The sequence below is a fragment of the Oryctolagus cuniculus genome, chromosome 12 (genome assembly GCF_964237555.1).
Source record: "Oryctolagus cuniculus chromosome 12, mOryCun1.1, whole genome shotgun sequence".
NCBI classification, from domain to species: domain Eukaryota; kingdom Metazoa; phylum Chordata; class Mammalia; order Lagomorpha; family Leporidae; genus Oryctolagus; species Oryctolagus cuniculus.
The window spans coordinates 62,827,129-62,851,009 of record NC_091443.1 but is presented as its reverse complement, the minus strand read 5'-3'; the positions used below and the strand labels follow the sequence as shown (position 1 = coordinate 62,851,009).

At 40.3% G+C, this 23,881-nt stretch overlaps 1 protein-coding gene across 5 annotated transcripts in view; it reads left to right on the top strand.

Annotated features, from left to right (window-relative positions):
- FSIP1 (fibrous sheath interacting protein 1) overlaps positions 1-23,881 on the top strand; it is a 227,216-nt gene that overhangs the window by 41,115 nt on the left and 162,220 nt on the right. For 4 of the 5 annotated variants that reach the window (XM_051822081.2, XM_051822083.2, XM_051822082.2 and 1 more), the window contains 3 exons: positions 14,067-14,165; positions 17,630-17,754; positions 21,398-21,508. In XM_051822081.2, coding sequence (XP_051678041.1) covers positions 14,067-14,165; positions 17,630-17,754; positions 21,398-21,508 — 335 coding nt within the window. The remainder of the gene's footprint in view (positions 1-14,066; positions 14,166-17,629; positions 17,755-21,397; positions 21,509-23,881) is intronic. The other variant, XM_051822085.2, reaches the window with a different exon arrangement.

Genomic DNA, 23,881 nt, shown 5'->3' with positions numbered 1-23,881 from the left:
TACTGCCAAAGCTTGGCAGCTTAAAATACTGAGCATTTATGATCTCATAGTTTCTGTGAATCAGGAATCTGAGTGACTTAACTGGGTGGTACTGACTCAGCATCCCTCATGAGGTTGCAGTCAAATGGTCAGCCAGTGCTGTAGTCATTGGAAGGCTCTGCTGGACTTGGCGAATCTGCTGCCTAACTTTCTCCTATAGTTGTTTGAAGATTTTAATTCCTTGTTGAATGTTGGTTGGAAATCTTGGAGCTTATTTCCTTAGTTCTTTAGAAGTTAGAACCCCACCATAGGATGTCTATGTGTTCTCACAACATGGCAGCTTGTGCACCCTAAAACATGTAGTAAGAGTTCAATAAATACTTTATTAGTATTTCTGTAATTACTAGACATCATCATCATGAACATGGTCTCTTGTATATTATCTTTCGTATGTCAGAAAAATTTTGTAACTTCTGTATATTCATAAACAATCGATTGGTTTTATATATCTTTTTACTGTTAGCACTCTGATTGATGATTATACTATCATATATGCTTAATGGTTTACTAAATGATGTAGTGAAAAGCTAGTGACTGCACATTTACAACTCATTTTCTATTTGGACATTTAAGAAATTATTAAATTTTTAAAACTTTTTTTAAAAAAATTATTATATCTACTTGACAGAGTTACAGAGATACACACAGAGAGAAAGAGGTCTTTGATCCTCTGGTTCACTCCCCAAATGGCTGCAATGGCCGGAGCTGAGCCAATCTGAAGCCAGAAGCCAGGAGCTTCTTCCAGGTCTCCCATATAGGTGCCAGGGCCCAAGGATTTGGGCCATCCTCTACTGCTTTCCCAGGTGCAATATTAGCAGGGAGCTGGATCAGAAATGGAGCAGCCAGGACTTGAACTGACGCCCATATGGGATGCTGGTGCTGCAGGCTAGGCCTTAACCTTCTGTGCCACAGTGCTGGCCCTGATATCTTATTAATTTTAATTATTTTTAATTGTTTGCCTTGTTTCTTACTAGTTTATGAACATAAATACCAGGAAATAATGATAATTTCTGTGTTTTTTCAGTAATTATTCCTATTCTGAGAACTATAAGACTTAGTGTTGAAATTTATTGAATGTGTTTCATTATCTACTTACATTATTACAGGTTTATCTTCACAGACTTATTTAATGTTTTAAAATTAACTAATTTAAATAATAAATCAGTCTTTTCTTCCTGGGCCAGTTCCTCTTGGTTATGGAAAATTGCTGTTTTAGTTTCATCGCAGATTTGAGTGGTTGAACTGATGTAGAATTTTTTCATCTGTAACTGAAATCAGTTGTGTATATGTGTGTGAATATATGTTATGGTGTTGAGGTGGTGGTGGGACTTGGGGGAGTATATGTGTGTGTATGTCTGCTTTGTCAGGCTGTTTTAGTCTCATGAAATGAGTGGAGGTTGCTACTCATTTCTGTGCTTTGAAACAGTTTATATAACATAGGGATTATCTGTTCCTTAAAATTTTGAAAGATTTCCCTGGAAAACCATCTGGTTCAAATAATATTCTTGGAGGCAGTTCTTTGATGCTTTTCTCAGCATCTTTCATATTTACGTTCTGTTTCTAAAGTTCAGCAGTTCTTCTGGAGTCCTATCCATGTCACTGAGATTTTAAAGTATTCATTTCGCCGGCGCCACGGCTCACTAGGCTAATCTTCCGCCCTGCGGCGCCGGTACACTGGGTTCTAGTCCTGGTCGGGGCGCTGGATTCTGTCCCGGTTGCCCCTCTTCCAGGCCAGCTCTCTGCTGTGGCCAGGGAGTGCAGTGGAGGATGGCCCAAGTACTTGGGCCCTGCACCCCATGGGAGACCAGGATAAGCACCTGGCCCCTGCCATCGGATCAGCGCGGTGCGCCGGCCGCAGCGCGCTGGCCTTGGCGGCCATTGGAGGGTGAACCAACGGCAAAGGAAGACCTTTCTCTCTGTCTCTCTCTCACTGTCCACTCTACCTGTCAAAAAAAAAAAAAAAGTATTCATTTCACCAAGGTTTTACATTTTAAAAAAAAATTCTTTAAATTTAACTAGGATTTTAAGTTTTACTGACATAAAACCTCATATAATACTTCCTTGTTTATATTCTATTTCTCATTTTGATAATATTTTCCCTCACTTTTAATCAGGAAATTTTTTTAAAATTAACTTTTCATTTTAGGTTAATTTTATACTTACAGAAAAATTTCAGAGATAGTTTAAAGATTTCCCAAATATCCACACTCAGTTTCTTCTATTGTGAACATCTCATATTAGTGTGGTAGTTTGTTATCTTGGTGATCCAATATTGATGAATTATCTCTTTTTTTAAAGATTTATTTTATTTATTTAAAAAAAGCTACATAGAGAGGTAGAGACAGAAAGATAGAGTGGTCCTCCATCTGCTGGTTCACTCCCCAGATGGCCACAATGGCCAGAGCTGCTTCAATCCAAAGCCAGGAGCCAGGAGCTTATTCTGGGTCTCCCATGTGGGTGCAGGGGCCCAAGGACTTGGGCCATCTTCTACTGTTTCCCAGGCCATAGCAGAGAGCTGGATGGGAAGAGGAGCAGCTGAGACTAGAAACAGTGTTCAGGCCAGGGTGTTAACCTGCTGCACCACAGTGCTAGTCCCGATGCATTATTTCTAACTGAAATTCAACTTTATTCACATTTCTTGAATTTTTTCTGTTCCAGGGTCCCATCTAGGATATCACATCACATTTAGTCTTCCTGCCTCCTTCATCTACTCTTTATTATGACACTTTCTCAGGTTTTTTTGTTTTGAGGACCTTGACAGTTTTGAGGCATACTGGTCAGGTCTTTTGTAGACAGTTCAGCAATTGGGATTTATAGCATGGTTTTCTTTTTTTTTTTTTTTTTCTCTCAAGGGTTTATTTATTTATTGAAAGTCAAAATTACAGAGAGAGAGGGAGAGACAGAGATCATCTATTGCTGCTTCACTCCCTAAATGGCCACAACTGCCAGGGCTGGACCAGGCCAAAGCTGGGAGCTAGAAGCTTCATTTGGTCTGCCATGTCGGTGCAGGAGCCTAAGGACTTGGGCCATCTTCTGCTCCTTTCCCCAGCACATTAGCAGTGATCTGGATTGGAAATGAAGCAGTCAGGACTTGAACTGCTGTCCAGTATGGGATGCCGGTGCTGCAGTGTGTGTCTTTTTTTTTTTTTTTAAGATTTATTTATTTATTTAAAAGTCAGAGTTACACAGAGAGAGGAGAGGCGGGGGTGGGGGGTCTTCCATCCAATGGTTCACTCCCTAATTGGCCGTAATGGCCAGAACTGTGCTCATCTGAAGCCAGGAGCCAGGAGCTTCTTCTGGGTCTCCCATTTGGGTGCAGGGACCCAAGGACTTGGGCCATCTTCCATTGCTTTCCCAGGCCATAGCAGAGAGCTGGATAGGAAGTGGAGCAGCTGGGACTCGAACTGGTGCCCATGTGGGATGCCGGCGCTTCAGGCCAGGGTATTAACCTGCTGCACCACAGCACCGGCCCCATGTAGTCTGCTTCTTAACTAGCTGCGCCAGTGTTGGCTCCTTGTGCTTTTCTTATGATTAGATTTTTCTTGAGAACAAGAGCATTGAGTTGAGGGCATTTTCATTACATTCTGTCATCCTGTTAGCATCACATCCTTGTTAGTTTTAATAACTTGGGTTACTTGGCTGAGGAAATATTTGTCAGATTTTTCCATTGTGAAGTAACTCTACTTCCCTGCTTTTTCTTATTGTATTCCTTGGAGAGAAATTATTATGTGCAGCCCCACTGAGCAAGGGGGAGTTGTGCTCTGCCTACTTAAAGGAAGTATTTTTATATAAATTATTTTGAATTATTATGCATTGGAGATTTATCTATCCTCCCCAGTTTGTTTATTCAGGAATTTGTTTATATCAGTGTGGATTGTAGATGTTTATTGTATGCTTTGGGTAATAATCCAGTACTACTTTGTTGCTCAAGTATTTCTAGCCTTGGCTATTAGGAGCTTTCTCAGTTGGCTCCTTGTGTCCCTTTGACACATCTCCATAATTCTGGGTTTTACTTTGTTGCTGTTGTTGAGCACTTCCTTACTTTCTAGCATATAAGATGGTTCAGATTCATCTACCAGGTCTGCTACTTGAGCCCTACAATCAGCCATTTCTTTAAGGAGCTCTTTTTTTTTTTTTTTTTTTTTTTTTTTTTTTTTTTTTTTATTGGAGAATGGCACTAGAAAGCAAGATTTGGATGCCAGGTATGATTGTTGCTTCCAGAGAGTCACTGATTCTAGCCCCATTTTATTCTGACATCATGTGTGGGTATAACCCACTTTACATATACATATACATATACATATAAATGCATCTGTGTGTGACTGTCTTTAGGAGTTCGTATTGATGTCTCTGACTTTATTCTATTACCATGTCAGTCTTTCCAGCCTTTCCCTTTGCTTATCTGTAACCTTCCCCTCCAATAGTTAGAAACCTGTTTCTGCTACCTGCCATCCATTTACTTAATTGTTCAATTCTGCTGTATATGCATAATGATATCAGAATTGTTAACCTACACCACCCTCATGGGAAATAACTTAATCAGAGTACAGTGCCATTGTGCGGTTTATATTGCCTTTAGTTTTGCAAGAACTTTGAAAAGTACATACTCACTTTCAAAGTTATTTAAATGAGTGTCATTTTTCTACCATTCCCTTCAATGATGTTGTATCATCTACCTGTATTAGAGTTAAATTGTCTTGTCTCATTTTGCATTCTATCCTGGGATTTATCAACTACTAAATGATTTTTGGGGACAATTTGCATACATTGGGATTCACTCAATTTATCATGAAGATATACAAATTTCCAAAAATCTAGTTTCTTGGATTTACTGTTAAAGTGTTTTACAGAATAGTTTTACTACCCTAAGTAGTTTCCTGTGTGAATCCTCATTTAACTCTCCTTGTTTTCTCCAAGTCCCTAGCCACCACTGATTTTTTTTTTAAGATTTATTTATTTACTTGAAAGTCAGAGAGGAGAGGCAGAGAGAGAGGAAGAGAGAGAGAGAGAGAAAGAAGAGAGAGAGAGAGGTCTTCCATCTGCTGGTTCACTCCCCAGATGGCCACAATGGCCTGAGCTGCACTGATCCGAAGCCAGGAGCCAGGAGCTTCTTCTGGATCTCCCACGCAGGTGTAGGAGCCCAAGGACTTGGGCCATCTTCCACTGCTTTCCCAGGCCATAGCAGAGAGCTAGACTGGAAGAGGAGCAGCTGGGACTCCAACTGGCGCCCATATAGAATGCCGGCACTGTAGGTGGCGGCTTTACCCACTACGCCACAGCACCTGCTCTGATATTTTTACTTTGTAGTTTTGCCTTTTAGAGAATGTTGTATAATTGGGATTGTACAGTCTACAGCATTTTCAGACTGGGTTGTTTCACTTAGCAATATGCATTTAAGATGCATCCATATCTTTTTCTGGTTTTCTTGACTGTTGAACTTTGCAAGAAACTGTCTTCCAAAGTGGCTGTACCATTTGCATTTGCACTAGTGCTGAATGAAAAAGTTTCTGTTAATCTGCATCCTTGTCAGCAGTTAGTGTTGTCTTATTTTCCCCGTTCCGATAGGTATGCAGTGATATGTCATTGTTACTTTAATTTATATTTCCCTAATGACAAATGATAAGCATCTTTTCATATGCATTAGTTTTCTTTTTAAAGATTTATCTATTTTGAAAGTCAGAGCTACAGAGAGAGATGGAGAGACAGAAAGAGAGAGAGATCTTTCACCTGCTGGTTAACTCAAACCCAAATGGCAGCAATAGCCAGTGCTGGGCCAGGCCAAAGCCAGGAGCCAGGAGCTTCTTCTTGTCTCTCATGTGGGTAGCAGGGGCCATGCTCTGTTGCTTTTCCCAGGCTACCATCAGGGAGCTGGATTGGAAGTGGAGCAACCTGGACGGGAACCTGGGCACATATGGGATGCCAGTGTCGGAGGCAGCAGCTTTACCTGCTACACCACAATGCTGGCCTCAGTCTTTTTTCTTTAGTGAAATGTCTTTTCAGATCAGTTACTCATGGTTTTATATTCGATGTTTTCTTACTGTTGCCTTTTTTTTTAAGATTATTTATTTACTTGAAAGTCAGAGTTACACAGAGAGAGAAGGAGAGGCAGAGAGAGAGAGAGAGAGAGAGAGAGAGAGAGAGAGGTCTTCCATCTGCTGGTTCATTCACAAGTTGGCTGCAACAGCTGGAGCCAGGTCTCTCATGTGTGCAGGGAGCCCAAGCACTTGGGCTATCTTCTACTGCTTCCCCAGGCCATAGCAGAGAGCTGGATGGGAAGTGAAGCAGCTGGGTCTCAAATAGGCACCCATGTGGGATGCTGACATTGCAGACAGCGGCTTTTTACCCGCTACACCATAGCGCCAGCCTCTTAGTATTGCCTTTTTAAAATTTTTTTTGGTTTGTTTTTACAGGCAGAGTTAGACAGTGAGAAAAGAGAGATAGAGAGAAAGGTCTTCCTTCCATTGGTTTACCCCCCAAATGGCTGCTATGGCCGGCGCATTGTGCCGATCTGAAGCCAGGAGCCAGGTGCTTTCTCCTGGTCTCCCATGTGGAAGGCCCAAGGACTTGGGCCATCCTCCACTGCCTTCCTGGGCCACAGCAGAGAGCTGGACTGGAAGAGGAGAAACCAGGACAGAACTGGCGCCCCAACTGGGACTAGAACCCGGGGTGCTGGCGCCGCAGGTGGAGGATTAGCCTTGTGAGCTGTGGTGCTGGCCCTACTATTGCCTTTTAAGAGTTCTTTGTATTTTGGGTACAAGTCTTTTATCAGATATGAGTTTTGTAAATATTTTCTTCCAGTCTATGGCTTGTCTTTTCAATCTCTTAACAATATCTTTTGGCAACCAAGATGCGGCAGGATTATAAGAAAAGATGCATTTGTTGCACTTTAAAGAACATAATCAAGAATGCAGGAAAATGAAGGCAGTAAGCAATATTCCACAGCATGAGGGGGTAAATAGGTGAGAATATGATAAAATGAAAATTCACCATTGAAGCATTGAATATGAATTCTAGCTGAAAATTATAAGAATTCTTGTGTGATAAATAGTATAACACAGAAACAATTATCAAATCAAACTTTTATTATCTTAAAAATATCATGTATGCAAAATTAGTGATGAAAGACCAATACTCTTATCTATCTTGGGAAGAATTTTGAACCATGGAAATTCACTAAAAAAAAAAAAAATCTAACAAGCATCCAGGCAAAAATTAGAGTGACTTTATTTTGTTTTTCTATAAAAAAACTTGAAGCTGACTTTATATTTTTTTTTCTGGTAGAAGAAAATTAGTAATTGGGAATGTTTTATTGCTGTTGTTATATGCATGAAGATAACAGAAAGACATTCTGTTATTATAGAGACTACATAATTCACCATTGATGCTAGTTTTAGAAAAATATTTGTTTGGGGCTGGCGCTGTGGCATAGTAGGCTAAGCCTCTACTTGTGGCACTGGTATCCTATATAGGCACCACTTCATGTCCTGGCTACTCATTTTCTGATCCAGCTCTCTGCCAATGGCCTGGGAAAGCAGTGAAAGATGGCCCAAGTGCTTGGGCCCCTGAACCCACGTGGAGGACCCGGAGGAAGCTCCTGGCTCCTGGCTTCAGATCTGCCCAGCTTCAGCTGTTATGGCCATTTGGGGAGTGAACCAGTGGATGGATGACCTTTTTCTCTATTTCTCCCTAAATCTTTAAAAACATTTGCTTGAAAATATACTTTAGCCAACCAGTGAATGAATTGGAATTTAGATATAGTGTTAGAAAAATTGCTATATAAAGGAATTATTAGTGAGCATTACAACTATTGATTAATTACAAATTGCCATATTTAAACAGAGATTAATGGAAATAATTGTATGTTTATAAATCCAAATATCAGAATATTAAAAATTACTCTGTAAGAAGATATAAGAATGACAATATCTAGATCTAAAACTCCATGTTAAATTAACAGAAAGTTTTTCAGTAGGAAAAAAGATGAGAGTAGGCAATATAATTCTAAGTATTACATGTTATCTGGGGTAGGGGGATAAAAACATTTTATTCTTGACTTTCTCTCTCTCTCTCCCCCCTTTTTTTTTTGCGCTAATGAATACCTTAGTCTTTTCCCCCCCAGAAATCTTTTTATTTAAGGTATACAAGCTTTATGCATTTCATAAATACAACTTTAGGAACATAGTGATTCTTCCTACCATACTCACCCTCCCACCTGCACTCCCTCCCTTCTTCCTCCCTCCCCCCTCCTATTCCCATTCTTATTTTCACTAAGATCTATTTTCAGTTAACTTTGTATATATAAGATTAACTCTTTACTAAGTAATGAGTTCAACAAATAGTATGAAAAGAAAGCAGTCAAGAGAAGAACTGTTCAAAGTCATTGCATCTCAAAGTGTCAATTTCACTTCTATAGATTACCTTTTAGGTGTGCTATTAGTTACCACAGATCAGGGAGAACATATGGTATTTGTCCTTTTGGGACTGGCTTATTTCAGTAAGTATGATGTTTTCTAGTTGTGTCCATTTTGTTGTAAGTGACAGGATTTCAGTTTTTTTTTTTTATGCCCTAGCATGTGGTCTATCCTAGATAAAGTACCATGCACTGTGTATTCTGAAACTGTAGGATAAAAGGTTCTGCAGATATTCATTAGGTCCTTTTGTTTATAGTTCGATTAACTCCGCTGTTTCCTTGCTGATTTTTCTGTCTGGTTGATCTGTCCATTGATGAAAGTGGAGTATTGACATCCCTTATTACTATTGTATTGGGGTCTATGTCTCCCTTTAGATCCATTAACATTTATTTTAAAAAGCTAGGTGCCTTATAATTAGGTGCATATGTTTATAAAAGTCACATTTTCCTGTTGAAATGATCCCTTAATCATTACATAGTGTCATTTTTTGTCTCTTCTAACAGTTTTTATGTTAAAGTCTATTTTTTTCTGATATTAGGATAGCTACACCAGCTCTTTTTGGGTTTCTGTTAGCATGGAATATCTTTTTCCATCCTTTCACTTTTAGCATGTGTGTATCTTTGTTGGTGAGATGTGTTTCTTGTAGGCAGCAAATAGGTGGGTCTTTTTAAATCCATTCAGCCAGTCTGTATCTTTTAGCTGGAGAACTGAGGCCATTTATATTCAAGGTGACACTTGATAAATAACAACTTGGCCCTCCCATTTTTCCATAAATATTCCTATTTTTTTTTTTTTACTTTGGCTTTCCTTTGTACTTTTAGTGGGAGATTTTCTGCCTTACCTTCTTTCATAGTGATGACTGTGTTTCTGTGTTTCTGTGTGTAGTACATCCTTAAGCATCTTTGGTAAGGCTGGAGGAGTGGTGACAAATTCTTTTAATTTCTGTTTGTTATAGAAGGTCTTTGTTTCACCTTCATCCATAAATGAGAGCTTTGCAGGATATAGTATTGTGAGTTGACAGTTTTTTTCTCTTAAGACTTGGAATATATCTCGCCATTCTCTCCTAGCCTGTAGGGTTTCTGGTGAGAAGTCTGCTGTGAGGCTAACTGGAGATCCTCTGAAAGTAATCTGGTATTTCTCTTGCACACATTTTAAAATCTTTTCTTTATGTTTTACTGTGGAAAGTTCGACTACATTTTGTCGGGGTGAAGATCTTTTCTGGTCATGTCTGTTAGGAGTTCTGTGTGCTTCATATACTAGGATGTCCCTTTATTTGTTCAAATTCGGGAAGTTTTCTGTAATTATTTCACTGAAAAGGCCTTTTAATCCATTATCTCTTTCCATACCTTCAGGAACTCCTAAGACCAGTGTGTTGGGTCATTTGATAGTATCCTACAAATCTCCAGCACTATTTTTTAGTTTTCTAATTTCTTTTTCTTTTTCTTTTTGGTCTGGCTGTAAAATTTCCAGAGTTTTGTCTTCTAACTCAGATATTCTTTTTTCTGCCTTACTGAGTCTAAGATTTTCTACCACATTTTTAATTTGATCTATTGAATTCTTCATTTCCAATATATATATATATATATTTAATTTATTTATTGAGAGGTAGAGTTATGGACAGTGAGAAGGAGAGACAGAGAGAAAGGTCTTCCATCCACTGGTTCACTCCCCAAATGGCCGCAACGGCCAGAGCTGAGCCAATCCAAACGCAGGAACCAGGTGCTTCTTCCCAGTCTCCCATGTGGGTGCAGGGGACCAAGGACTTGGGCCATCCTCCACTGCTTTCCCATGCAACAGCAGAGAGCTGGATTGGAAGAGGAGCAGCTGGGACTAGAACCGGTTCCCATATGGGATGCCGGCATTTCAGGCCAGGGCGTTAACCTGCTGCACCACAGCGCTGGCACCCATTTCCAATATTTCATTTTGGTTTCTCTTTAAAATCTGAATTTCATGGGAGAAATTTTCATTCATGAGATGTATGAATTTCTTTAACTCGTGGAGTTGCTTCTGATTAATTATAAGTAATTCTGCAATCAATTTTTGAATTTCGTTTCTGGCATTTCTTCTGTCTCTTCATCTTTACATTCTAATATTGAAGTGTTATTGTGTTCCTTTGGGGGCGTCATGTTTTCTTCCTTATTCTTGTTTCTGAATTGCTGTGTTTATTTTTAGGCATTTGTGGAGATACTTGTTGGGCTTTTTTTCCCCTGTGATGGCTTTTATCTTTGGACTATGCCTCTGTGGCTTTAGTGGAGTGTCTGTTCTTCCAGTGAATACCCAGAGCCATGTTGTGGGTGTGGCCAGAGAACTCAGTTCTGTACTCCAGGGTGAGGGAGTATTCAAGGTGACACTGAAGTTAGGCTTGGTAACTTTCCTCTTTTTTTTTTTTTTAAAGATTTATTTAGTTATTTATTTGAACGAAAGAGCTAAAGAGAGGCAAAGGCAGAGAGAAAGAGAGGGAGAGAGAGAGGTCTTCCACCTGCTGGTTCACTTCCCAGATGGCCGCAACAGTTGGAGCTGTGCCAATCTGAAGCCAGGAGCCAGGAGCTTCCTCTGGGTTCCCCACGTGGGTACAGGGGCCCAAGCTCTTAGACCATTTTCCATTGCTTTCCCAGGCCATATCAGAGAGATGGATCAGAAGTGGAGCAGCCAGGACTCAAACTGGCGCCCATATGGGATGCCCACACTGCAGGCAGTGGCCCTACCCGCTATGCCACAGTGTGGGCCCACATCCTCTTTTTTATATTAGCACTCTCCTTGTGATTTTCTCCTATAGTTTAGGAAATGTCGTGTGTTCTGATATATTGAGGGTGCCAAAGAGTTTTCAGAAATTTTATAATAAATATTCTCAAAATGTTTGCTTTTCCACTGATGGCCAGGATGCTGTTTCATTTTCATTTTCTGTTTTCCCCATCTGTTTCCTTATCTTCAAATGAGGTGAAATCCATCCACACCTGGTGTTTGCCAACAGAGTGTAAGGGTGCATTTGCTTTGGGTCTGCTCACTGTCCATCTGGATGCTGGCAGGTTGCTATGACTCACTCCATTCCAACTTCAAGTGACATTCACCACTGAGACTTTGCTGTACTGGTTGGGATTTTGATACCTGTGACAGATGTAGTTCTGAGTACAAGTACAACTTCAACTTTCAGAGTTCTTAGCATCCTATCTCTTAGCATCGTATCTCTGTCCCAACAAGGATTTGCTTGCAGGGGTACATCTCCATTGCCCATCTCTGCTTATAGGCTGTCTGGGTGTTTTCTCAGGAGTTGCCGTCTGGATGGCTGTAGGAAGAGGATGGCAGTAGCTGGGTAACAGCACGTGGACAGCCTCAAGATGCAGTGCAAGTGCTCAAGAAATGACTCTGATTTTCTGGTTTCTCCCTTCCCTTAACCTCTGTATCATGGGGCATTAAGTGGTGGTCAGCTTTCCTTCTAGACCCAGGTCTGTCTGGGTTCTAGATGCAACAAGCTCCTGGCCACTGATTGCTCTTCTCTATCCATTTCTGTCATTTGCATGGTGCCACTGCTCTCAGATTCTGCCAGTAGATGCTTGTGTAATGAGTTTAAAGGTTATACAGTGTAACTCAAATATGCTGGCATGAGGCTGTCTTTCCTTTTTGGGACTCAGATTATTGATGAACCTCCGTCTCTACTCTGTAGAGGAGAAAACATTCAAGGAAATCATTTCTGGTTTAATACCTAGTATCTTTCAGATTAGCTTGGTTTCTTTCAGATAAATGCTAAGTTATCTAGAATTTCTTTGCATCTCATGTTCCTGTTATCCTTCTCATTTCTCAGGGAGATATCTCTGCTCATGAGAATTGTGGAGCATCCTGGTATCACTGGGGTGGAGTTGGGGAAAGGGTGCTTCTGGTCCTTGTTCTTCTCTTAGAAGTGTCTTGTCCTGCTTGATCTGTGTCTATAAACTAGCCTGGGCCTTTGCTGACTGTGGCTTGTCACCTTTAACCTTTTGTCACCTGCCAGCAGCTGCTACTGATATCCATGGGCCCTGTCATGCTGTTTGGTTGTTGAGGTCTGCTTTCTGCCCTTTCTGCCTCACCCTTTCATCATGATCCCAGGCCTCTTCTAGTCCACAGGGCATGTAAGAACTTCTGGTCTCCTCCATGCCACAGGCCAACTATTGTGAATCATGTGTACAGGTGTGTGACTGCGTCAGGCCTTGTCTCCCTCTAAACACATACGGCCTTGCTGATGGAGAGCACTGTGTGCCCCGTCTCCTCCTGGAGTTCCAGGTGTGCAGTGTAGCACAGCCCAAGCTGCTCTGGGTTCTGCCGTCTGATATGGATCTCTGTTCACTTTGGGGAGATGTGTGCAGGGGAGCACCCTCACACTGGTATCATTGGTTCTAAGTTGATGCTCTTGTAAGTCCTCCCCCCTTACCTGGGATAGGTTTAATCTATTCCTAAAGTGGCTGGAAACAAATAACTTGTAGTCTTCCTCTTTCAGGGCTTGGTCCTCAGACTCTTATTTTGATCTCTGAAGGAAGATGTTTTTTTCTCACAGATGTTTGTAGTGAGGAGACTTAAAATTTTCCTCTTAGTGTTTTATTTTGACATAATTTAGATTTAAAGTTGCAAGAAAAGTACAAAAAATTCTCAGATACCCTTTATCCAGCTTCTTCAAATGTTAACGTCTTACCACATCCTCCTCCTCTGTCTGCTTTGATCTTTCTTTCCCCCTCCCCTCTCCATACAAGTGGCACATAAGGTTGATCGATCTCTCTCACACACAGGTATACATGTAAATCAATGTTAATATTTATTTCTGAAAATGTTACAATATTATTGTTTAATCTGTATCAGATTTTTTCCAGATGTCTGATTAACATCAGCAAAAGAAATCACAGATCATGTATTGCATTCAGTTGTCATTTCTCTTTATTCTTTCTTGTGTCTTATGACACTGGCATTTTAGAAGCCACAAGCCTATTGTGTTGTAGAATGTCCTCCAGTTTGGGTAGTTTCTGCATGGTAGGTTCAGGTCATGGGTTTTGGCAAGAATTTCACAGAAGTGACACTGTGTGCTTCTGTATGGACCATTACAGGAAATAATTGATATTGATTACCCCATTATCTTGATGTTGACTTTAGTACTTGGTTAAGATAGTGCCTATCAGCTTTCTTCACTGTAAAGTTACTGTTTTTCCCTCTTGTAATTAATGAATTATCATGTCCCGGCTGCTTCACTTCTGAGCCAGCTCTCTGCTGTGGCCTGGGAAAGCAGTAGAAGATGGCCCAAGTCCTTGGGCCCCTGCACCTGTGTGGGAAACCTGGAAGAAGCTCCTGGTTTCTGGTTAGTGAACCAGTGGGTGGAAGACTCACCCACCCTTCCTTCCTTCCTTCCTTCCTTCCTTCCTTCCTTCCTTCCTTCCTTCCTTCCTTCCTTCCTTCCTTTCTGCCTCTGCCGCCACCTCTGCCTTTGCCTCTCTGTAACTCTGCCTTTTAAATAAATAAATAGATTTTTTTTAAAGACCAAATTTGTGTGTGTTGAAGGAATTGGCATATACTGGAGAGAATATCAGATCTTATCTCTTTTTTTATAACTGTAGATATTTATTTAGTGAATATTGAAAAAATGATTTTTTAAATTGATAGATCCTTCTCATTATGAGGATGAAGGCACGTTTTTCCCAGTGTTTCACACTCAAGTCCCTCCAGAAGAATATGAAAACCATATGCACAGTGTCAACCAAGGTATGTTCTACTTTGTGTGGTTATACATATTGTCACAGGAATGCTGCCCATGCACAGAAATATCTATGAGTGGAGTGAGTTGATGTAATTTAATTCAGAAGTGTGAGTAGGAGTAGGTGGGGTTCAGGATCACACATGATTGGTTATGAGTTCATCAGTGTTGAAGCTAACTGTTGAGAATTCATTATACCATTCTCTTTACATTTGGATGTTTGATATTTTGTGTAATAAAGAGTTAATAGAGTGGACATTTAACCTAGCAGTTATGATGCCTGTATCCCACATCAGAGTACCTGGGTGGATTCATTCCTAGCTCTGGGTACTGACTCCAGCTACCTACCAATGCAGCAGCAGTGTGGCTCAACTGATTGGGTTCTTGGTATGCAGGTGGGATACCTGGGTTGAGTTTTGGTCTCTTGTCTTCAGCTTTAGCTACTGTGGGCATTTGGGGAGTGAAGAGGGGATAGAAATTCTTTCTCTGTGTCTCTCTCCCTGACTCACTCTCTCTCTTTAATGGTAATAAAAAGCAGCTGGCTGCAAGTAATGGAATCCTACCTTAAGAAAAAAAATATGGAAAAGATCTTAGTGGTATCAACTTATTTTAGTCATTGATAGGGAGGCTCAATTCCACAATCCTAGAGAAGAGACCAAACCACTCAGCTTGGATTACTTCCACCAACTTGTCCAGTGCAGCAAAGGTTGGGGTCACTATAGGAATATGACAGCTTGGCTATATCACCACTAAACTGGGGAGGAGAAGAAAATTATTGCTAGAGAGACAATACTGGCCATATAATCCAATGTTTTTTCCTCACAATTTATTGCAAGTGTGTTTTGAATCCAATGTTGCATTAGTTTTTTCAGGTATTGTCTATTTCCTGTTTTTTTTTATACTATAATACTGTAGTTTAAAGTCTTTCACAATGAACAGGTCACTGTGTTTCCTGAGTTTTCTGCATAAACAGTTTTTAGTATATGATTTTGTTAAAAAGTTCGTTATTAAAATCATTTTTGCAAATTCAACTGGAAAAGTATCTGAAAATAATAAAAGAAAAATGAAACTATCATAAGTGTGGGTGTGGCTGTATTTAATTTGAATTATTTTAATATATTTGTTAATTTATTATGAAATATCAACTTAAACCTCATATTTTAATTAAAAAAGCTATGTAACAAATTATGGCAAAAATGATATATTTTAAATCTAAGGTAGCCATGCATGAAGAAGGTAACTCATGCTCTAACTATTGGTAGTTAATTTAAAATATTACGTGATTTGTTAAAAATCAAAGCCTCTGGAGAGGGCACTTAATCTAGTGGTTTAGATGTCTGCATCCTACAATGGAGTGCTTGGGTTCTATTATTGGCTGTGGCTTCTGATTTCCAACAGCTTCCTTCTGTTGCAGACCCTAAGAGGCAGCAGATGATGGCTTAAGTAATTGGGTTCCTGGTACTCGCATGGGAGAGCTGGACTGAGCTCCCAGCTCCCTGCTTCTGTCCTGGGCCAGCCCAGGCTGACATGGCGTTTGAAGAGTGAACCAGCGGACAGAAGCTCTCTGTCTGTGTTTCTCTATCTCTCAAAGAAATAAAAAAATAATAAAATAAAATAAAAAACCCAATTATAAAGAACAGAATTATTTGCCTAAAAACTTACAACTTAAATGTGAGTGGTCTTTATTTGAATTTAGTTTTGTTTGAAATGAATTTAAATCTAGAGATTTTATTCTTTTCCTGATTATTTCCAGCTGTTTTCACCAAACTTTATTCCTTAATGTTTAAACTTATTAAATGTTTGATAAATAGTTATAAATATACCAAATGAATATCTCTCTTACTCCTTTTTACTGTGGTTACTGAACCTAATAAACCTTGTCTAGATTGAGCTACTGACATATTTTTTTCGTTTTGGACTTTAATGTGGCAAGTTGTCCTATTTTGTAGGGTGATCTCCATTTGTCATTTAAGGAGATTCTTCTCTTTTTTCCAACTTTTATTTAATAAATATAAATTTCCAAAGTACAACTTTTGAATTATAGCAGCTTTTCCCCCCGTAACCTCCCTCCCACCCGCAACTGTCCCTTCTCCCACTCCCTCTCCCATCCCATTCTTCATCAAGATTCATTTTCAATTATCTTTAAATACAGAAGATCAACTTAGTATATACTAAGTAAAGATTTCAACAGACTGCATCCACACAGACACACTAAGTATAGAGTAATGAAGGTTTAGATGACCTATTTTTTTGGATATTTCTTTTTTTATTTATTTTTTATTTAGTAAATATATATTTTTAAAGTACAGTTAATGGATTACAATGGCTTCCCCCCCCCCATAATTTCCCTCCCACTCACACCCCTCCCATCTCTCGCTCCCTCTCCCATTCCATTCACATCAAGATTCATTTTCAATTTAGATGACCTATTTTAAAAGCTTTAATGGTGATATAGTAAATACAAGGTATTTATTCAAATGAATGAGTCCTCTTTGTTTTTTAAAAGGTTTATTTGTTATTTATTTGAAATGCCATTAAAGAGAAACAGGGGGGGGGGAGAGAGAGAGAGAGAGAGAGAGAGAGAGAGAATCTTCCATCCTCTGGTTCACTCCCCAGATGGCCACAAAGGCTGGGATTGTGCCATGCTGAATCCAGGAGCCTGGAGCTGCTTCTGTGTCTGCTACATGAGTGTAAGGGCCCAAGTACTTGGACCATCTGCTGCTGCTTTCCCAGGTGCATTAGCTGAGAGCTAGGTCAGAAGTAGAGCAGCTAGGGCATGAACTGGCACCCATATGGGATGCTGGTGTCACAGGCAGAGGCTTAACCTGCCACACCACAACACTGGCCCCCACAAGTACTTTTCTTATCCTTGCTTTGAGCCCTCAGGGTCAGAGGATCTTAAAGGTTTACTTGAGCCTCTTCTCAAAGATTGAGTAAAACTGATAAACTGAGATGTCCTGTGGGAGTGTGTACATATGAGAGTTAGAACATCCAGGACACATATTCCCAGGCCTTTCTTAAAAGACAAGCTTGAGTAAAAAGTATTGTTCAGAAAGAGTGTTAGCAAGTTAATAGACTAGCAGGAAGTAACGATAGTCTTTAAGGAAAAGTTTTGTTTCATAAAGACTAAAAAAAAATTACATATCTTAAAATCCCCATTACATCAGTGATTTATTCTTTCTGTATATACCTTGAATTTCTGTTTATATTTTCTATCATTCCTAAGGCATCAACAGCAGGAAGATTAATACATGATAATGAATAACTCAAGAAGTTTTAAGAAGATTTCAGTGGACGTTATGGTTTATCTTTTTAAGAGAAGTATCTCTAGACATTAGGCTCCTGAATCTGGATTTAGTTGCTAATTTTTTATGTATGCTTTATTTCTTGCATATTTTAATATATATGCTTAGAGTGAATTTTTTGTATACTCCATAATTCTTAAAAAAATTTCAAACTTTTTTGATATTAGATTTTACTCATGATGTGGAACGAAATGATTCATTGGTCAAAGCTGAAAAGAAACCTTTCTCAAATATAGAAAAGACTGAACTCAGGGGTAAACACAACCAGGATTTTATTAAGCGAAACATTGAGGTATGTAAAGAGAAAATTCCAGGGCAGAATTAAGGACTAACTGAATTGCATAAATGGTAATAGTATGTTCAGTGTCTTTTTTTTTTTTAAAGATTTATTTATTTTTTACTTGCGAGTCAGAGTTACACAGAGAGAGGAGAGGCAGAGAGAGAGAGAGAGAGAGAGAAAGAGAGAGGTCTTCCATCCGATGGTTTACTTCCCCAATTGGCTGCAACAGCCAGAACTGCACCGATCCGAAGCCAGGAGCCAGGAGCTTCTTCTGGGTCTTCCACGTGGGTGCAGGGGCCCAAGGACTTGGGTCATCTTCTACTGCTATCCCAGGCCATAGCAGAGAGCTGGATTAGAAGTGGAGCAGCCGGGACTAGAACCAGCGCCCATATGGGATGCCGGCGCTTCAGGCCAGGGCATTAACCTGGTGCGCCATAGTGCCCTCGGTGTCTGTAAATACATTTTGATCATGATAAATCTATTAATAATTGAATTAGTATATATGACTAAAGGAAACATTTTATAAACCAATACTTTAACTTCACTATTTTCTATTTCATAACAGTTTTTTAAATTATTATTTATTTGACAGGTAGAGTTATAGACAGTGAGAGAGAGAGAGAGAGAGGGAAAGGTCTTCCTTCCATTGGTTCACCCCCCATATGGCTGGAAGTGCACTAATCTGAAGCCAGGAGCCAGGTGCTTCCTCTTGGTCTCCCATGTGGGTGCAGGGCCCAAGGACTTGGGCCATCCTCCACTGCCCTCCTGGGCCACAGCAGAGAGCTGGACTGGAAGAGGAGCAACTGGGACTAGAACCCGGTGTCCATATGGGATGCCGGCGCTGCAGGTGGAGGATTAACCAAGTGAGCCACCGTGCCGACCCCTCCATAACAGTTTTAAAAAATTATTGTTTATTCATTTATTTTAGGGAATGAAACAGGGACAGAGAGCATTCCTATCCATCTGCTGTCTCACTCCATAAATACAAGCCCTGCCAAGGCCAGGGGCTGGAAACTCAATCCAGGTCTCCTGGTATAGTTGGGAGGGACGTAACTACTTGAGCTATCCTCTGCTATCCTGATCTATCCTATCCTATCCTTACCTGTCCAATCTTATCCCCTCCCTTTAAAAATACTTTTTGTTTATTATTTGAGAGGGAGTTACAGAGAAGGAGAGACAGAGAGAGGCCTTCCATCTGCTGGTTCACTCTCCAAATGGCCCAACAGCCAGAGCTGGGCTGATCCGAAGCCAGGAACCAGGAGCCAGGAGCCAGGAGCTTCTTCCTGCTCTTCCATGTGGGTGCAGGGACCCAAACACTTGAGCACACTTCCATGGCTTTCCTAGGCCATAAACAAAGAGCTGGATCTTAAGAGGAGCAGTCGGGACACCAATTGACACCCCTAGGGGATGCCGACACAACAGGCAGAGGCTTAGCCTAGTATGCCATAGTGCAAGCTCCTATTCTATCCTTTTTTAAAATGCTAGGAGGGCCGGCATTATGGCTTAGCGGGTAAAGCTGCTGCCTGCAACTCTGGCATCCTGTATGACTGCCAGCTTGATTCCTGGCTGCTCCACTTCCAATCCAGATCCCTGCTGACGTGCCTGGGAAAGCAGCAGAAATTGGCCCAGGTCCCTGGGTCCCTGAACCCATGTGGAAGACTCAGAAGCTCCTAGCTCCTGGCTTTGGTCTGGCCCAGCTCCAGCTGTTGCGACCATTTGGGAAGTGGGCCAATGGATGGAAGACCTCTTTCTCTGTCTCTTCCTGTCTGTAATTCTACCTTTCAGATATAAAAATCTTAAAAAAAAAAATGCTAGGGGAAACTAACATTGATTTCACCACCATAGTTTAGTTCTTGCAATCTGAAAATAATTTATTTAGATAATAGCATGGGCTATGTTTCCTGGATCTTAAATTACATAGTATCAGGTTTGGTTTTTTTTTAATAAAATAACAAGACTGATTTTATAGCCCATGCATCCAGAACTTCGAATGGAAAAATGCTCCTGTCAGAGCAGCTGGAGTTGGCCAACTGTACCCTAGTGAACCTCCTGGAACTGGTCACTGGCCTTGATTAGCTCCTGGCTACAGAAGTTCTTCCTTGACCTTGTAAGTCCCACAGACTGACTTCGTTTGTTTTCAAGGCAAACTCAGACTAACCAAGGGCACAGGGCTCCTGTATTAGATCACATGCTAATTAGTTTGCAATAAGAAATATAAATGGGCTGGGCAGAAGGCTCATGGCAAACCACTTGGGTAGCCAGTCACTTGCATTAGTGAATGTGAAGTATTAATATGGGGAGAGAGTGAAGTAATTCCTCATAATTCAAATCTGATTGTTTTTTACATAATTGACTTATTTCCAGGCATACTGGATTCCTGTGTCAGTCTGCCACTGCTAGGACTGGCCTCTAGGCTCTTGATTTTTCTGTTTTCTATCTTCCTATGATTTTCTTCAGGAAGCCTTCTTCAACTTGATCTGTCTCTGGTTTTGTACTGGCCATGGCATGTTCATTTGTTGCTTAGTTTCCACGTGCAGTAGAGTTTCCTCCATATCCAACTTCTTGCTGATAGGGACAGCAGTCCAACTATAGATTTCCCATGATCCCTTTTAGCAGTAGTAACTTTATTTAATAATAGAGTCTTTATTTAAATTCTTCATATGATATTTTTGAAGTTTAAAAGTAGTTTCAGGGGTAGGATTTGTGGTGCACTGAGTTAAGCTGCTGCTTGAGACACCCACATCTCACATTGGGTGCCTGAGATGGAGTCCTGCCTCCACTTCTGATCCAGCTGCCTGCTGATGTGCCTGTGACACGTTGTGAATGATAGTCCAAGTACTAGGTTTCTTGCTACCTATCTAGTATACCCATATGGAGTTCTTGACTCCTGACTTCAGCCTAGCCCAGTCCTGGCTATCGTGGGTATTGGGGGTGGGGTGGTGAACCAGTAGATAGAAGATTTCTGTCTCTCTTTTTCTGTCTGTCACTCTGCCTTTCAAGTAAGCAAATAAGTAAATAAATAAATAAAACTCTAACAAATTAAGAACAGTTTCAGTTATTGGATATATACCACAGAAGAAGTGCCAATATTTCTATGAATATCTTAGGAAATATATTTTTGCCTGTGAAAATCTATATATATACTTTATGCATTTCTCTTTCTCTGTATATATACATGAGAGTACTTCAAAAAGCTTACGAAAATGGAGTTAAAACTTAAGTTTATTTTCATTAAAAATGTGTTGCATATGAGAGAAATATTAAGTTTATGGAAAGTGTGTACTATAAAAAAAGTATGCATGGATATCAAAATTTTTTACACCAGAATAAATTTATCTTTTAATTCTATATTTATAAATTTTCAGAGGTCTCTTATATCATTTTGAAAATTGCTCATTTTATTATATTTTAAAATTAAATGTTGTTGAAATGGTTAACAAGAGAGGACCTACATGATGGGAATATATTTATTTGTAGAATGTTCCTATACAAAAAATTTGACACAAAATAAGATTACCTAGTAAATGTAAAATGCCTAATCTTACAAATTTTACCTTAATATATCTGTATTGTAGGAGTATCTGGTTTCATGTTTATTTTTTTGAACTCTAAATTGTTCTTAATGTTTAGTATTTTCCATTAATACATTCTGTAGTTGGCCAAGAATTCAAGAGACCTAGTGGTTATGACTGATGAAGAGAAGAAAAGACTGGTTGAACTTTTGAAGGATTTAGATGACCAAGATTCAGTGCTGCCCAGTTGTGAGGTATGCAGACTTTCATGGGTGATGACATCTATACTTTATAGTTCTTTGATTTCCTTTTTCATGCTATTGACCCATTATCACAAATTTACAGTAATTTTTCAGATTATGAGATAATATTCTCTGGCTTTAAAAATAATCGCATTTTACAAATTTGTTTTAGAGTTTATTCTTTGTCAATTCATTATTGACTCTGAAAAGATTACTTTATGTTATTGTAAGAGTGATTACGATGTCTGCCCTTGCTTTCAAGAAAATAGTATGTATGTATGTATATATATAGTGTTAACATATGAAGTGAATATGGCAAAATGTTAAATGTTGTTAAATAAAAAAAATGACAACACACTGGTTGTCACAGTGATAACCTTACTGTGATGTGATGGGCTTAGTCACTGATGACACAGGAATGTGTTTCTCTGTATCCTTTTCTTTTGGACATGCCCTGTTATTCCTAAACTGAGTTCGTGGTGTTTCAGTGTAGTCTGCAGTAATCCTAAAGAAATCCTGCGCCTATCCAGTTAACCCTGAGTATCCTGTTCCCTGGAGAGTCTGGTGGAGATGAAGTGGGGACACAGACTGAGGTGAAAGTAGGAGCAGCATGTAATCTAGGGGGTAAACAAGTCCCCAGGTTACATAAGGACTGTAGTGGCCCAGCATTTGCATGCATTTGCCTAATGAATTTGTACAATTCTTTACTTACAGGAAGAGAAACACTCTCCCATCTTTCTTGAAATGTTTAGGCCTCTTGTCTAAATTTTATTCCATATGTATATATATGTATATATGTATGTGTATGTACATAAATATATATATATATATATATACACACATAATTTACCTATTTGAAAGGCAGAGTTACAGAGAGGTAGAGAGAGAGAGAGAGAGAGAGGGAGAGAGAGAAAGGTCTTCCATCCACTGGTTCACTTCTCAAATGGCTGCAACAACTGGAGCTGAGCCGATCCGAAGCCAGGAGCCAGGAGCTTCTTCCAGGTATCCCACAGTGGTGCAGGGGCCCAAGGACTTGGGCCATCTTCTACTGCTTTCCCAGGCCATAGCAGAGAGCTGGATTGGAAGTGGAAGCAGTTAAGACTTGAACCAGCGTCCATAAAGGATGCCGGCCCTGCAAGGTGTGGCTTTACTCACTACACCACAGTGCCAGCCCCTATTCCCTATATTTAGTAGAGACATGATGGAGTGAATGAGGCTGGCATCCTGCTTGGATCCCCTTTACCTGGTGCCTGTCTGAGTCCATCTCCAGCACCTTGCTAAGGGCATACAGCTATCCCTTCCCCCAGGCCCCCAAAATGGGATGCACTCTGTGGTGCAGTTTGTAGTCTGGAGCTTCCGCGGGGTCATCAGCTCAGAGCATATCCTGGCTTGGCCCTGTGCCCTCATTCTTCTCATGCCCCTGCTTCCAAAGGCACTCCCCCAATTAGTCCATTGAGCAAGAATCCTTGTCTCAGGTTCTGCATCCAGAAAACAGAGCTTAAGACACAGATTTAGCAGATAGTTTCTGCTTCAGCACCAGAAGTGATGCATGTGCATTGATACCTGTGACCTGCGTGGGAGGATGTGTGTTCAGTGGCAGCCAGCACAACATCAGCTGCTGGCTGCTGGTGGAAACCACCTCTCTGGAATGCCCAGATCCTTCAGTTTCTCAAGAGAAGCTGGAAATCCAGATTCTTATGAGAAGTATTATCCTATTTAATTGTTGAGAATAAATGCCATTTAAAAAAGTTTCATGAGACTAAACACAAGCACCCCAACATATGTACCAAGTCTACAGACTGTTGCAGATTATGACCTCTGAATAATGTTTGCTGAGATGGGCAGAGACCTGCGGGGACTGTTTGGGAATGGATGAGGTGTTATTATGGATGAAGTAGGGACAAGAGTGAGGTAAGGCAAGCTGCTAAATGACCACATCATTCTGAGATAGTTTAGCTTGATTTATCTATGGCAGTTTGCTTATTTTATTAACAAAAGTTCTGATGACAACAAGATTTAAGGGACCTAGTTTTATTATTGATTGTGAAATTGGGCAAGGTACTACTCCCTGAGTCTCCGGATATCAAGCCATGGCATGATAACTCTTCTTTAAACATTCTAGAAAAGCTTTAACTGAATTTTTGGGGCTGGTGCTGTGGTGTAGCAGGTTAATCCTCTGCCTATGGCACTGGTATCCCATATGGGTGTCGATTCTAGTCCCTGCTGCTCCACTTCCGATCCAGCTCTCTGCTATGGCCTGGGAAAGCAGTAGCAGATGACCCAAGTCCTTGGGTCTCTGCACATGCATGGGGGGCCCAGAGGAGCCTCCTGGCTCCTGGCTTCAGATAGGTACAGCTCTGGGTGGTTGGGAGCCATTTGGGGAGT